The following is a 16,303-nucleotide window of genomic DNA, read 5'->3' on the forward strand; positions in this document are numbered from 1 at the left end:
CGCCTAAGCTGAGGCCCCTCCCCATTCTTCCAATGTCTGCCCGTTTCCCAGTGCCTACTGTGTCCCTCTGTGCCCATCTCCAAGTGCACACACACCCCCCCCCCCCCCCCCACACACACACACCTCGACTCCTGTGTCTCCAGGAAGCCTCCACTTATATGGTCTGCACAGTCTATCCTGAGTTACACTTCTGCAATCATCAGGACTAGCCCTCTCTTTGTGCACATGACTGCTGGGTTCCCCCCGATTTCCTCCAAGGCAATGCCAAGATTAGAGGGGAAGCACCAAACAGCAATCTTTACATGTTTCCCCTTTATTTTTCTCTTTTATAGCTTCCTCTGCCCACTGGGTAAATTCTGCAAAAGAACTAAAAAGGGGCTGCAAAAAAGGAGTCAGGACAGTTTTAATTTTTTTCAGGTGATTGGTTTGTGGCAAATACAGTAATGCAATTCTTGTGTAAAAACAGAAGTAACTTCCTGGTTTTAAAGTTAAATATGAGTAAAAACTGCAAAGTGGAAAAGAATTAGAACCACTGCCAGGCTATTAGTGCTATCTGTGTTCTTTTCTCTTTACTTTCCTTGTCCCAGTGACCACAAAGGAAGCAAAAAGGAAATCTTATATGTCCCTATGAAGTGCAAGGAACACCCCCTAGCTGCTGTTGAAATTTCTACAAGGACTGGAGTTGAGAAACATTGGATTAGAAAATCCATCAGTTTTTTATTTATTTTTTCTATTTTTTTTTATTGCTACCTTTGCCCCTTTTAGGGACAAACTCTCTATTTGCCCCGTTTATCATCATCACCAAAGTGAAAGTAAAAGAATCCCAAATTTTAGTGCGTCCCCGGAACAGGAATTCTTCCAATTGGGACACTCGTTCTGGTGACCTGGGCCCCCCCGTCATGAGATTCCCTTAATCAGCAAGGACTTCCTCTCACTTGCTGTTTTGGCTATGGGACAGGAAGTGAAGGTAAATCTCCCCAATAGAACAGAGATGGGGGGGGGGGGGTGTTTTAACCTTGCCTTATTTATCCAATATTGAAAGCAAGAAGTAGACAATGCTGGATCTGTTGGGCTTAGAAGTATATTAATACAGCGTGATAACACCAAAAGGTTAGCATGGAAGAAAGAAAAAATAAAAATAAAAAACTATTTGGGAGGGTGAAGATAGCAGTGAAAGGGTTAAAGACTGGGTGCATTAGCTGGCCGATTATGGTTCTCTAAAGGGTGAATCTGGTAAACATCAGACTCCGATCATTTTTTATTTATTAAAAAAACAAAACAACAAAAAAAAAAAAAAAAAAACACCACCACACATTACCAAGGTCTTCCTTCAAAAAAATAAAAATAAATAAATAAATTTTGAGATCGTTTGTTCGATTTTCTAATTGTTAGGGTCAAATCGACGTTAATTTTCAAACACAGTGATGGGAAAATTTGGAAATGGAGAACTTCAGAAATTTTCAGACAGTGTATGTGGTTTTCGTTCACAAACTACATTCATTTTAAAAACAGAATGTTAAAAACAAGTGAAAATTTCAAACATTCTTTCATTCAGCGAATGTACAAAGATTTATCGTCCGAATATTGATCCATGTAGCAAGCACAAGGGTCGGTACACATCTATGCAGTTTGCTTTTGATGCGTTTCTGCAATGCTTTTTGTTGTTCGTTTTGAATTTTGCGCACGTGATTTTGCTGAGTATTGCATTTTTTTGGACTTTTTTTGTTGGGCAGATTAAACACAAATCGCTGCAGAAACACATTACATGCTTTTCTTTTCATACATCAGGGGACACAGAGCCATAGTAGTTGCTATGCCGGTTATAGGCCACCTTCAGGTGACGGACACTGGCACGCCCGAGACAAGAAGTGTACTCCCTATATAACCCCTCCCACTACTGGGAGTACCTCAGTTTTTTCGCCAGTGTCTAAGGTGTTGGTCACGAGTAAAGATGTGCTGTGCTGAACTCCACTGGTAGCAATCCTTGCTGGGGCTAGCCATGCTGACCGGATCCGTTCAGTGTCCTTTTTTGGGCCAAATCGAATGGTACCTGGGCCTCTTATCTGAAGAAAGAAGGTTTTGCCTGTGAATGTTTCTCTTTTTAGAGAGCTGGATCCCAGGATGCAGTACTTTTTGGTAGTGAGGCCATAAAAGTTTTACTAGCAGGATGCTGTTGCAGGTCCAGGATTGTGCGTTTCCTCTAGGATCCCCTGCTCCTGAAGGTTTAACGGAGCCCACCGTGAAGGGTGAAGATTGGGTCTGTTGGTTTACCAAAGAAAACCCTGCAGTGGAAAGGTAAGTGGAGGAGTTTTCTAAGAAATTTTTGGAATTTTCTTATGAGTGTCTCCCTTAACCACTTCAGCACCAGAAGAATTTACCACCTTCCTGACCAAAGCACTTTTTGCGATTCAGCACTGCGTCGCTTTAACTGACAAAATTTACGTTCCCCCCCCCCCCCCCCCCACAAAGAGCTTTCTTTTGGTGGCATTTGATCACCCCTGCAGTTTTTATTTTTTGCGCTAACAAAAACAAAGAGCGACAATTTTGAAAAAATAAAATAACGCATTTTTTTACATTTTGCTATAATAAATATACCCCAAAAAATATATATAAAAAAAGTTTTCCTCAGTTTAGGCCGATACATATTCTTCTACATATTTTTGGTAAAAAAAATAATAAAAAAAGGCAATAAGCAATTGACTGGTTTGCGCAAAAGTTATAGCGTTCACAAAATAGGGGACAGTTTTATGGCATTTTTACTTTTTTTTTTTTAAACGGCGGCGATCATCGATTTTTATCGTGACTGCGACATTATGGCGGACACAGACATTTTTGACACCATTGTCATTTATACAGCAATCAGTGCTATACAAATGTACCGATTCCTGTGTGAATGACACTGGCAGTGCAGGGATTAAGTGTGTCCTGGGGCGTGTTTCTAACTGTGGAGGGGCGTGGCACGTCACTGATCTCTGCTCCGATCACAGGGAGCAAAGATCATGACACTGTCATTAGGCAGAACGGAGAGATGCTTCTTTACATAAGCATCTCCCTGTTCTTCCTCCCCGTGAGACGAACGCGGGTATCCCCATGGCGATCGAGTCCACGGGACCTGTGACCCGACTCACGGAGCTTCCCGCAGGCGTGCGCGTTGGCCACCTCTTGAAGGGCCACGTACAGGTACATGATTCTGCCTGTATGAGCCCTTCTGCCAACATATCTGTGTGAGGCAGTTAAGAAAAAATGTTGTCATGCCTATGTGTCACCACTGGGGGCTGTATTGAGCACTCACTGCCTCATGCTGGAAACAGCGCTGTCAGGAGCCGAATACATCCTCCGGCCAAAGCAGCAGATCCTCCAGCAAGCAAAAGGGGGGGGGGGGGGGGGGGGATTTGTCTCCCCCCCTGTTGCCCCCTATGCTGGGATTCCAAAAAATAAAAACAACTGGGGTGACGCCGTAGGCAATGCGGGGGGGGGGGCTAACGGCGTTGCCGTTCTCCGATGCCAGCTGCACATGGAGGCAAGCTTTTAAAAGCACACTGTGTGCTGCTGCAGGCTGATGGACACAAGAGCATAGAGGTGGCATTATCAGATTTGGTGACACATTTTTACTGCTTCAGGCTGGGCATTTTGCTGGAGTATAGCCTAGCAGTGTATGCATTCCTTCTGGTAGTGCCTCCGCTTTATGCATCAGGCTATGAGCACTTGTACTCGCACAAATGCTCCCGATGCCTGATCTGATACCTGGGAGAGAGGATTAAGCGACTTGGCGCAACCGGAAGTGACGCTCCATGTTAATGTCAGCGGGTGGACATCCCAAAGCCCATTTTGGTACACCCTGCACTCGGCTGCAGTAAGCCAGCAGCAGACATCTTATTACACCCAGCCTATATAGTTCGGGCTGGGTGCAACAAGATGGCCATGTGCAAGGAGTACCAAGATGGGTATCGCAGCAGCCTTTCCTCATGGCATGCCCATAAGTGCTGCCCATCAGTGCCAGCCATCTAATCCTATCAGTGTTCATCAGTGCCACCTAATCTGTATTGTGCTTTGAAAACTGTCACATTAAAAAAAAAAAAAAAAAAAAAAAAAAGTATCAGCGAGTACTTGGGGGGGGGGGGGGGAATAAAAAATAATAATATATATATAGTATCGGTACTTGTACTCGGTCTTAAAAAAAAAAAAAAAAAGTGGTATCGGGACAACCCTAGTTCTAAGGGACCGACTGTTTTACAACAACCTTCCAGAAAATAAAATAAAAAATAAAACAAACACACACACACACACACACACACACACACACGGTGCCTGACCCTTCCCAAATACACAGCGGCTGAAAAAAGCATAGATGTGAACGTGTCCCATAGGAAACCATGTAAATGAACTGTAGTGCTTTTCTGCAAAAAGCACCAAGAAAAATAAATAAATAAAAAACAAACACACACATAGGTGTGAACCAGGTCTAAGACGTTAAATAACATAATGGGGTTAAAAAAATAAATAAAAAATTAGCCCTTTATTTGTACAAAAAAAGCAAATACTGTAAGGGGTTAATTTTTTGCTGTAGAACTGAAATATTTACAGTAGAGATTTGCTTTTTTTTTACTATAAAGGGCTCATTTTAGTTTTTTTTAAACCCCATTATGTTACTGGCTGATTAATAGATTATGAAAATAGTAATCCATTCATTTCATTTCATGATTGATTCGTTGTTTCAGCCCTACAACCCAACGTTTAGCTTTCAGCTGGAAGCAATCTGGTAGCTGTACAGATGCTGGATTGCTTCCACCCATGATCAATCTGCAACCATTATCTTAGCAGAGTGCAGGGGAGATGTCAGGGGTCTAAAGAGACCCTTTAAGTCTCCTTAACGACAACCTGTATAGTATATATACACCATCACATGGGGGGGGGGGGACCCCCCTACGTGACAGCAATACAGTTGAAAAAAATAAAATAAAAATTCTTTGAACCACCCCCATCAGTATGTAAATACACACTTCAGGGACACCTATGTATAAAAATGTTGGTTATGCTGCACGTTACATAACGCCATGCATGTTAAATCGAGAGCACTAATCCTAGGACAATGAATGAAATACTTGTATAGCTCACAATGCGAACTGAATTGCCTCTAGGCAACGTTAACTATAAACAAATAACCTGTTGGATACTGACACCATTTCAGACGCATGTAGTTTTAAAAGCTTGAGTAGTCATTTACAACCTCATATTCTGTATTTTACTGAAAATTGCATTTGCACAAAAAAAAAAAAAAATTCAATATATTCTTTACTGAAAATTTGCGCTTCAAAAGAAGTTCTGTTGATATTGTGCGACATATAAATTAAATTTTTTTTTTATTCTGTGGGGTCTCTACTTCTGGAAAATACCCTGTTTGGACGTCCAGACAGTGAAAGGGTTAAATGTTGTAAAACTAGGCTATGGGAAATTCTGCTTCAGGTTCCAACCAGTAGAGCAGGGGGTCTCCTGCCATTCTATTCCAAACACAAAAATTATTTTACAATCCCCACACCCTCAAACTTACCTGCTCTTCATAAGTGGATTTGTATTGCTCCAACTTCTTTGCCAATTCTTCATGCTCCTCATCAAACTCTGCGATCTTCTTACGGTAATACTCTAACAACTCACGGGATGGGCGGAGGTATGCCAAACGCTCATTTATGGGAGGCAGAGGGGTGGAATCTACTTGGTGAGAAGCAAGGCTGGACAATATGGAGTGCTCTGGGGTCTGGGGTGTTCTGTATCTGTGGAAAGCAATGACATGAGGATTGATGTAATGTTCACATGGTACACAGGACTCCTATAAGCCAAACAAAAAAAAATAAAAAAAATATCACAGAAACCTGTGTCCAATCAGGTCCTTTTTATGGGAAAATGCAGCTAAATCATCTGTGTGAACATTCATGCATGTAGCATCCCTGTGACCATTTGCTAGGTTTTCTCAACTTCCAAACTCTCTGCTGACACGCAATACAATGACAGCCAACTGTCTGCATCTTTATGACAAAATGAGGTGAACATGAAGTGTGTACTGAGTTGTTCATCTTGGTACAGTTTTCAGACCTAATGTCTAGGAAGAAATGCTCAGGAGTCAAAAGGTGAAAAAGAGTATGAAGCCCTAAAGTGACCCTGTCATTTGCCTGTTCAGGAAAAAGTGACAGAGTCTCTCTAAAGCTGAACTCTAGATATAAGAAACACAAATTAAAACAGCTCTGTTGTAATTCCCGTAATCCAGGGCTCAAAATTTCAAGTCCTGAGCTACTAGCCAGGCCTCAAAGGTTACTCGCCACCAGTGCCCCACTCAACCCTACCCTGCCCTCATAAATTATCTCATGAAATTACACTTAAATGTTTTATGCAAAAATAAGTTACAAAAATATTATAAATATAAACATTAACAACATTCAGTGCAGCCTTACCTGTGCCCCTCAATGCAGCCTCACCTGTGCCCACCATTGCAGCCTCGTCTGGGCAGAGGAATGCATGGCTGGAGGAAGAGGAGAGCAGTGGGATAGCACGCTGTTACAGGCGCTTACATTATAATTGTCTCTGCTCTGCTTGACACAGCCCCGCCTCCTCCTGACCCCATGCCTGTGATAGACAGATGCATCACAGCATTGGACCGGCATTCTGTCCATCACAGGCGCAGGTCAGGAGGAGGCGGGGGCTGTGTCGAGCAGAGCGGAGACAGTTATAATGTAAGCGCCGGTAACAGCATGCTATCCTGAGGCTCTCCTCTTCCTCCCCAGGGCGATCGCTTGAACAGCTCCCGATCAACCCCGCAAGCAGTTCTCTCCCCCTTCTCTCCCAGCTCGCAAGCCCTCATTTTCCACTCGCAAAATGTAGGGGAGTGGAAAATTTGAGGGCTGCCGTAATCCATTGTTAAATAAAAGTATATTTTAAATACAAGCCATCTGAGCGAGTACCTGAATTTGACCAGTTATCAGCCAGAAAGAGAGGCAGAAGCAGAACAAGTAGCCAATCGGTTCATGTGCTGACGAACAGCATGCTGGTAGGAGGAGTGAACAGAAAGCGAGGAGCTCATCACTGTTCTGCTCTAGTCACAGGCTGAGGGGAAGATCCAGGTCAGCCTAAGCCAGTGTTTCTCAATTCCAGTCCTCATGGCCCACTAACAGGTCATGTTTTCAGGATTTCCCTCAGAAGAAACAGCTGGGGTAATTACTAAGGCAGTGAAACTGATCAAATCACCTGTGCAAAATAATGGAAAGCCTGAAAACATGACCTGTTAGTGGGCCATGGGGACAGGAATTGAGAAACACTGGCCTAAGCTCACAGGAAATAAAGTTGAATAACGCTGGCTTTCAAACCCTTGAATATGGAGGATATCTACAAGTGAAAAAAATTCTGCAAGGGAAAAGGAGAATAAACACCTTGCAGGATAGACAGGAGAGTTTGTGTCTTCAGTTGGGTGTTAAAAATGTAATAAAAAAGAAGCCCATATATGTAAATGTTTACGCAGCCTAGATGCATTAAACCAGTAATAAGGGAGGGTCAATTGGTTTTACGTTAAGGATTAGAATAAATCTAATCACGGCTAACAGAGTCTCATACCTGACTCCCCGAGTCTCTTGGCGTGGAGTACGATCCATAGCTCACTCCAGCACAATTCCCTGCAAAAAGAAAAGGATTTTAATAGATTCAATATTTTTTCCCCAATAAGACATATTTTAGTGGTTTAGATGCGTGTGCAGTCAGTGAGCTTCTAAGAGCTTTGTGTTAGCTAAAACAAAGTTCCCAGAGTGGCTTTCTTAGACCTCTTAGAAGTAGTCAGGGACAGGTTTTATATTGTCACAGAGCTACTTAAAGTGGAGCTAAAAAAAGAAAAATGTACCCCTCTTTCAAAGGTTTGCATCCCTTGCCCGCATCTTCTCCTGGGTGCCAGTCTGTGGCCTTCTTAATTGGCTGGCTCGGGATATCACTCCTGCACAGGAGTGCCATCATTCTGGCTCAATACACAATATAAGGCCCCTTTCACACTGTCGGGCTGATCGGGTCTGTCTGTCAGGTTTTTAAGGTGGACACGATTAGATCATCCATAGCTCTCAATGGAGAATCAAAATGTCAGTGAACATGTGTCCACTGACACCCGCCAGCATACCCAATCCCGTCTGCTAAAAAACAGATAGATGGGATCCCATCCCCCATCCGTCCAGCAGATCGAATGACACTCAGATGGCAACGGACCTGTTGGCCGGTTTCCATCTGACCGCCCTATAGAGAGCAGCGTGCTGTATCTGCTCTGCATAGCGGCACAAATACAGAGCTGTCATCCACCTGCTTAGCGGAGAGAGATACCTCACTGAACAGGCAGGTTCGGAGTGCTCCATGTCTAAAAGGGGCCTAAACTAAAACGAAAATGCAAAAGGCATAGGTGTGCTCAGCCTATTGCATTAAGGTTTACACCCCAAAGCTCAAACTCACGTGTGTGTGAGATAGTCCTCAGGCCATTTTAAACCTATTTATAAAGGGGCAGCGACTCTCAAAGAATCAATCTAAGAAGTGCCAGCAGATATGTTGTGAGCAGAGTGTTGTATGGGGGGGGGGGGGGTTCCTTGCACAAGGACTGGGAGAGTTGGGACAGCTACGTGGGTCCGGGAGGCTGCAAAAGCTGAGGCAGTTAGCCGGTCCAGAGGGCTGGAGGAAATCTGAAGTCTCTGGAGGAGTGAGCAAGCTTGAGAAACCATATTTGGAGGCCAGGAGTGGGCCCATGCAGCAAGGCACTGCAATCTAGGCTGAGAGCGCTTGAACAGCCTGTGGTCTGGGAGACCAAATAGCCAGGTGGCCGACTCGTTGCGATTGCTGAAGAACCCTTGCGTGGGCTATCCACCTGTGTTGAACTTTGATTTTCTTTTACTAAAAGTTGATTACCAAGTATAGTGCATGTATGGCCTGGACCCACTGTAAAAACACATCTACCAATGAGCTAAAAACCCACAATAAATATTATTTATTTATATACATACATACATACATACACACACACACACATATATACATACACACACACACACACAATAAATATATATCCACACCACTAAGCATAAAATGTAAGTAAACATTTTAAAATGTATTAAAACATGGGACTGCGTTAGGAGGGCAGTGGACTGTGGTGTTTTTTTTCTTTTTAGAAGTCCCCACTGGGGGACTTTGACAAAATATCAGGGGTCAAAACAGACTCCTGATGTTTCCCATTTGAGAAAAGGATGGAGACCAGGGATTCCCTAGTCTCTCTGCATCCTCAGCTGCATTGGACAGAAATTTATAGGCAATGCTCTGTGCTGAGCTGCTTCCTGTTCATTTACATTTTACTATGCTTCAGTTGTGAATGGACACAGTGAGCGATCGGTACTGGACAGCAGAGGAAAGTTTCACCTCATGAGGAATTTAGGCATAGCTGGTGTGCCAGTGGCAGCCTGTGCACTGAGGGCGCATGGGCGCTGCCCACCCCCCTATCCCTGTGCCCGTCCCCTTTCAGGACACCGCACACATGGATTCCTATGGCAGGGGTGGAGAGGGGGGGGGTGTGTTTTTTTTTTTGAAGCACGTGATTAGAGCCAAAGGCTCTAATCAGCTTCAAAAGGGTGGGCTTGGGGCGTAGAGATTTTGCCCTGATCCCATCCAATTGTGTGACCATAGCAAATTCATTTTCACCATCTTCACACTACAGTGCCTCCCTGGCAATCAGGAGGCAGGCCGTGAGACCTGTTTCCCAATTGGCCAAAGCGCACGGCAAACCTATTGGATGCCTAGTGGCGCTTTGACAAGCAAAGGAAGCATGAGTGGAGCGGGCAGCTCTGCCGCTGCTGCCCGAGTGTGGAGGAGAGTGGACAGAGAGGCAGAGGATGCAAGTCTTCAGGTAAGTGCCAGACCTCCTGTGTGGGTGGGGGTCTAGAGCTGCGAGCTCTGAGTGGGAGGGGTGTTTATTGCCAGGGTAAGAGGCTGCAACTGATGGGGCGCAGTGAGGCTGCAACTGATGGGGGGGGGGTTGTTCAGTATTTTTCAGTTTGCACCCCCCAAAAAATTGAGCACCAGCCGCCACTGTGGTGCGCACGCCTACGAGCAAAAGGTTTACTAATCGAGCCCAGTAAATCTGTTATATCTGCCTTTGACAGATCTCCAACTCTGTGTCCATCAGGTCACATGAGGATCTTTCCCTCCTCTGCTCCTGCATGAAATCAGTAAGCTATACCAGCGGGGAGAGCGGTTTGGGACAGAGCGAGTATGACACCTAGTTTACAGACATGGCCAGTTTGGATTTCAGCATTTCTCTGTCATGGAAATCGAGTAATGCCAAGCAACCAGCAGCACTGTGTTGGCGCACAGAGACCCATCACCACATCCCCTACTGTATTAGGCATGTATGTACTGGCCATCGGGACTACCGGGAGTTTCCCGGGGGCTGCTGGTGGGACACTCTGATGTGAGGGGGCTGCTGGTGGGACACTCAAAATGTAAGTGGGCCGGTCTGGATGAAGTCCAGGGCCAAATTTCTGTCCGTGTCCAGCCCTGGCATTAGATCACAAGAACGCTGGACAGATGATCAGGGCAGTAAGGACAAGTAGAAACTTTCAAAACAGATTCTCCAGCAAAACTGAGATTTTACATGAAATACATTGAAGTCAATGGGCAGCGAAGTTTTGCTGTTTGGCGCTGTGCACAGGAATTGTGGTAAATTCAGGACCATCACCTTATTCCCCCCACCCCCCCCCAAGGGTGCAATGGGCATCTTCCCTGCACAAGTTCCTCAACAGACACCAGACACATAGTTTGTCAAAAGGTTATTCTGTCCACTGCAAGGGATGGTGGAGGAGGAAACAGCCGCTCAGCATACAGCAGCAGCTCAGTATAGAGCCCCCTCCTCATACAGACATAGAAACCCCCGACATAAGGCGCTCTCTCACCTTTCCAACCCGCTCCTTTAACCGCCTGCTTTCACCGTCTACCTGGAAACCAAACAAGCCGCCTCTCTCGTTCCGCCCAATCACAACACGTCTTCGTTCCTCCACCAATCATCCACCTATCCGGTTCTGGCCAATCACAAACCATCTTCATGTCTGCGCCAATCAGCCATCTCTTCTCGGCCTAAAAGAACCCGGGCATGCCGGGAGTCGTAGTTCGGCGCGCAGCCGCACTTGCCGCAGACTGACAGGAGTTTATTTATGCCTATTAATTAGCCTAATTGACCTAATGTCTATGAAATACTCGTCCGGGGAGAATACGAGCTATTACCTATTGATGACATACAAATGATAATAAAATATTCATATATTACATGGGGGCTTACTATGATTGACACTTTTTCTTCAAGCCAAACACTTTAGCTGCACGCAGCACATTTTTTTAGTTTTAATGTACACTACAACAGTGATGGTGAACCTTGGCGCCCCATAGATGTTTTGGAACTACATTTCCCATGATGCTCGACTACACTGCGGAGTGCATAAGCATCATGGGAAACGTAGTTCCAAAACATCTGGGGTGCCAAGGTCATCACTGCACTATATTATTGTAACAGAACTGGGACACCTTTGGGCATAACTCCCAACTGTCCCTGATTTGGAGCAATGTCCCTCTGTCCCTCTTTCCTCATCAGTTAGGTCTGATCTATATAGTTGTATATAAAATGTATGGTTTTATCTTTCAAAAAGTGTTTCCCAGCGCTAAACCTTTCATCCAAATTCTAAATTGCTTCATTTGTAAATTTTAAAAGCCAAAATAAAGTAATAGAAATGGTAAAAAAAAATCTCCTTTAATTGGGTGTGGCAGGGGGTCGTGTTCTATGCCTACATACGTTTGCTAGTAGGCGTCCCTCATTCCCATCTCAAAATGTTGGGAGGTATGCCTTTGGGCACTCCAAAGAGAATAGTAATGCGGCACACATAGGGAGGTGAGGGGGCACTGTCAGGCCTTATTCCAAACCACATTCCTGTCTGAGTAATGCGTCCGGGTTTCAGGTGGACTGAAACCCGGACACATGATTCAAAACCCGGACTGGTGGCAACCCTAGAGCTTACGTGTTGTCTTTTGGTTGCAGTCCATATGGGGGCTATTTGTATTTACCCAAGATTCCCTCAGCTTTCACAAAAGATTCACTAAGAAAAATGTGTGAATCTTGGTGAAAATAATGATATATATAGAGCGTATTTTTCAGCCTATGTAACTATAAAACATGGTATGATACATAGTATACAAGGTCTTATATACAGCTCCTTACGGGGCCATTGACACTATGCCTTTAGGTTGCGCAGATTACCGAAATGCATGTTACATGCTTTAGGGTCCCAAACTGGAGGCCCTCCAGCTGTTGCGAAACTACAAGTCCCATCATGCCTCTGCCTGTGAGAGTCATACTTGTAACTGTCAGCCTTGCAATGCCTCTTGGGACTTGTAGTATCGCAAAACAGCTGGAGGGCCACCAGTTTGAGACTCCTGATTTAGTGCATTGCCATTCCATTCATTTTAGATGGCACCCCAGCATACTAACCTGATGCATAAGAGTTGCAGTAACACACTGCATGGTGACGCACTGCATTGAAAAAATCCTCACTTTTCTAAGTCGTAAAAGGGGAGTTGATTGACAGCCCATTCATTTCAATGGGCCACCTTAAAGCAGAACTAAAGGGACCAATACTTACCTATCCTTCAATGGTCCTTGTACCAAGCTGGTGTTGTCATCTTCTCCTTGGTGTAGGTCTTCGGGCGTCTTTATTGGCCATGCGGGATGATGTCACTCCTGCAAATGCACAGGAGGCCGCTGCCAGCAATGTAAGCTGAACATGCACAGCTCAGTTTACAACCCCGGAGAAGACAGCAGGCAGGCAGGCAGGTAAGTGTATTTTATTGCAGGTCTCTTCTGCAATAAAAAGCCTGTCCTCTATTTGTTCCAGTGGAACCTTAGTTCCTCTTTCATATAACGTGTTTTAACGCACCAGACGTGTAAACCTTAAAGCGGAACTAAACCCTTCTTTTAAACTGTACAGCATGAAATGGCAGTTAAAGTGGAGCTCCACCCATTTGTCGGCCTCCTCCCCTCTCTGCTGCCATATTTGACACCTTTTGGGGGGGGAGGGGACCTGGTTTTGACAGGTACCTGATCCCACTTCCGGCTCAGTTCGCAGCTGCAAAGTGAGCCAGAAGTTCAGCCCCCCTTCTCCTCCTCCCCCCCCCCCCCCCCCCCGCAGCCCATTGACAAAGCTCAGTACAATGCGCACATGTGCAGTAGGAAACCGACTGTGAAGTCGCAAGGCTTCACTGCTGGATTCAAGAATTGGAACCAGTGAGGACACCGCTGGATGCCTCGAAGTGCACTAATAGTAAAAGTCAGCAACTACAGTATTTTAGCTACTGACTTTTAATTTTTTAATTTTTTGGGGAGGGGGGATGACTCCTCTTCAAAGCATACCTCCCAATTTTTTGATGTGGGAATGAGGGACACCTATTAGCAAAAGCCTGTAGGCATAGGACACACACCCTGTCAAGCACCCTTAACCACTTCAGCCCCAGAAGAATTTATCCCCTTCCTGACCAGAGCATGTTTTGCGATTCGGCACTGCGTCACTTTAACTGACAATTGCGCAGTCGTGCACCATGGCTCCCAAACAAAATTGACATCCTTTTTTCCCCAAAAATAGAGCTTTCTTTTGATCACCCCTGCAGTTTTTATTTTTTGCGTTATAAACAAAAAAAGAGCGTAAATTTTGGAAAAAAACGCATTATTTTTTACAATTTGCTATAATAAATATCCCCCCAAAATATATAAAAAAACATATTTTTTTCCCTCAGTTTAGGCCGTTATGTATTCCTCTACATATTTTTGGTAAAAAAATAAATAAATAAAAAATTGCAATAAGCGTTTATTGATTGGTTTGCACAAAAGTTATAGCCTTTACAAAATAGTGGATAGTTTTATGGCATTTTTATTAATTTCTTTTTACTAGAAATGACAGCGATCTTTATCGTGACTGCGACATTATGGCGGACACATCTGACATTTTTTGGGACCACTGTCATTTATACAGCAATCAGTGCTATACAAATGAACTGATGCCTGTCTAAATGACACTGGCAGTGAAGGGGTTAATCACTAGGCGGCAGTGTAAGGGACAAGTGTGTCCTGGGGAGTGTTTCTAACTGTGGGGGGCGTGGCTACGTATAACACGTCACTGATCTCTGCTCCCGATCACAGGGAGCAGAGATCAGTGACACTGTCGCTAGGTAGAATGGGGAGATGCTTGTTTACATTAGCATCTCCCCATTCTTCCTCTCCGTGAGGCGATCACGGGTATCCCCGCGCCGATCGAGTCTGCAGGTCCCGTGACCCAGCTCACCACCTCTTAAAGGGCCATGTACAGGTATGTTAGTTTGCCTATAGGAGCCCTTCTGCCGAAGTATATCAGCGTGAGGCTGTCGGCAAGCGGTTAACCACTTGCTTACTGGGCACTTAAACCCCCCTCAGTCCCAGACCAATTTTCAGCTTTCAGTGCTCTCACATTTTGAATGACAATTACTCAGTCATGCAACACTGTAACCAAATGATTTTTTTGTCCTTTTCTTCATACCAATAGAGCTTTCTTTTGGTGGTATTTGATCACCTCTCGGTTTTTTATTTTCTGCGCTATAAATGAAAAAAGACCGAAAATTTTGAAAAAAAATGAATTTTTCTTCGTTTCTGTGACAAAATTTAGCAAATTAGCAATTTTTCTTCATAAATTTTGGCCACAATTTATACTACTACACATCTTTGGTAAAAATAACCCAAATTTTTGCATATTATATGATCTGTGTGAAATTTATAGAGTCTACAAGCTATGGTGCAAATCATAAAGATTTGCAAAAAAAGATCACATCTGATGTACTAAGGCCTATCTCCATTCTTGAGACCCTAACAAGCCAGGAAAGTACAAATGCCCCCCAAATGACCCCTTTTTGGAAAGTAGACATTCCAATGTATTTAGTAAGAGGCATGGTTAGTTATTTTAAGTTGTCATTTTTTCCCATAATTCTTTGCAAAATTACGATTTTTTTTTTTTTTTTCACAAAATTTTCATTGTAATAGCTTATTTCTCCCACACGGAATGTGCATACCACAAATAACACCCCAAAATACATTCTTCTACTCCTCCTGAGTATAACGATACCACATGTGTGAGACTTTTACACAGCCTGACCACATACAGAGGCCTAATTTTGAAGTAGCACCTTCAGGCATTCTAGGAGCATAAATTACACATTTCATTTCTCAACCACCTATTACAGTTTTGAAGGCCCTGGAACACCAGGGCAATGGAAACGTCCAGAAAATGACCCCATTTTGGAAAGCTAACACCCCAACGTATAATCTATGAGGCATAATGAGTCTTTTCAATGGTTCATTTTTTTCCAGAAGTTTTCGGAAAATGTGGAAAAAAATGAAAACGCATTTTTTTTTACACAAAGTTGTCCGTTTATAAGATATTTCCAACGCATAGCATTTACATAGCAAAAATAACACCCCAAAATACGTTTTACTACTCCTCCTGAGTATAACGATACCAAATGTCTGAGACTTTTACACAGCCTGACCACATACAGAGGCCTAATTTTGAAGTAGCACCTTCAGGCATTCTAAGAGCATAAATTACACATTTCATTTCTCAATCACCTATTACAGTTTTGAAGGCCCTGGAACACCAGGGCAATGGAAACGTCCAGAAAATGACCCCATTTTGGAAAGCTAACACCCCAACGTATAATCTATGAGGCATAATGAGTCTTTTCAATGGTTCATTTTTTTCCAGAAGTTTTCGGAAAATGTGGAAAAAAATGAAAACGCATTTTTTTTTACACAAAGTTGTCCGTTTATAAGATATTTCCAACGCATAGCATTTACATAGCAAAAATAACACCCCAAAATACGTTCTACTACTCCTCCTGAGTATAACGATACCAAATGTGTGAGACTTTTACACAGCCTGACCACATACAGAGGCCTAATTTTGAAGTAGCACCTTCAGGCATTCTAGGAGCATAAATTACACATTTCATTTCTCAACCACCTATTACAGTTTTGAAGGCCCTGGAACACCAGGGCAATGGAAACGTCCAGAAAATGACCCCATTTTGGAAAGCTAACACCCCAACGTATAATCTATGAGGCATAATGAGTCTTTTCAATGGTTCATTTTTTTCCAGAAGTTTTCGGAAAATGTGGAAAAAAATGAAAACGCATTTTTTTTTACACAAAGTTGTCCGTTTATAAGATATTTCCAGCGCATAGCAT

At 43.7% G+C, this 16,303-nt stretch overlaps 1 protein-coding gene across 1 annotated transcript in view; it reads right to left on the minus strand.

Annotated features, from left to right (window-relative positions):
* The window catches only part of CCDC77 (coiled-coil domain containing 77), a 58,170-nt gene extending 47,057 nt beyond the window's left edge, over window positions 1-11,113 (minus strand). The window contains exons 1-3 of the mRNA XM_077468947.1: window positions 10,947-11,113; window positions 7,597-7,655; window positions 5,549-5,768 (exon numbers count right to left, since the gene is read on the minus strand). Coding sequence (XP_077325073.1) covers window positions 5,549-5,768; window positions 7,597-7,634 — 258 coding nt within the window. The 5' untranslated portion in view covers window positions 7,635-7,655; window positions 10,947-11,113. The remainder of the gene's footprint in view (window positions 1-5,548; window positions 5,769-7,596; window positions 7,656-10,946) is intronic.
* Between the last annotated feature and the right edge of the window lie 5,190 nt (window positions 11,114-16,303).

Source organism: Lithobates pipiens, unplaced genomic scaffold (assembly GCF_037356315.1).
Source record: "Lithobates pipiens isolate NorthernLeopardFrog02 unplaced genomic scaffold, aLitPip1_a1.2 Scaffold_8, whole genome shotgun sequence".
NCBI lineage: Eukaryota > Metazoa > Chordata > Amphibia > Anura > Ranidae > Lithobates > Lithobates pipiens.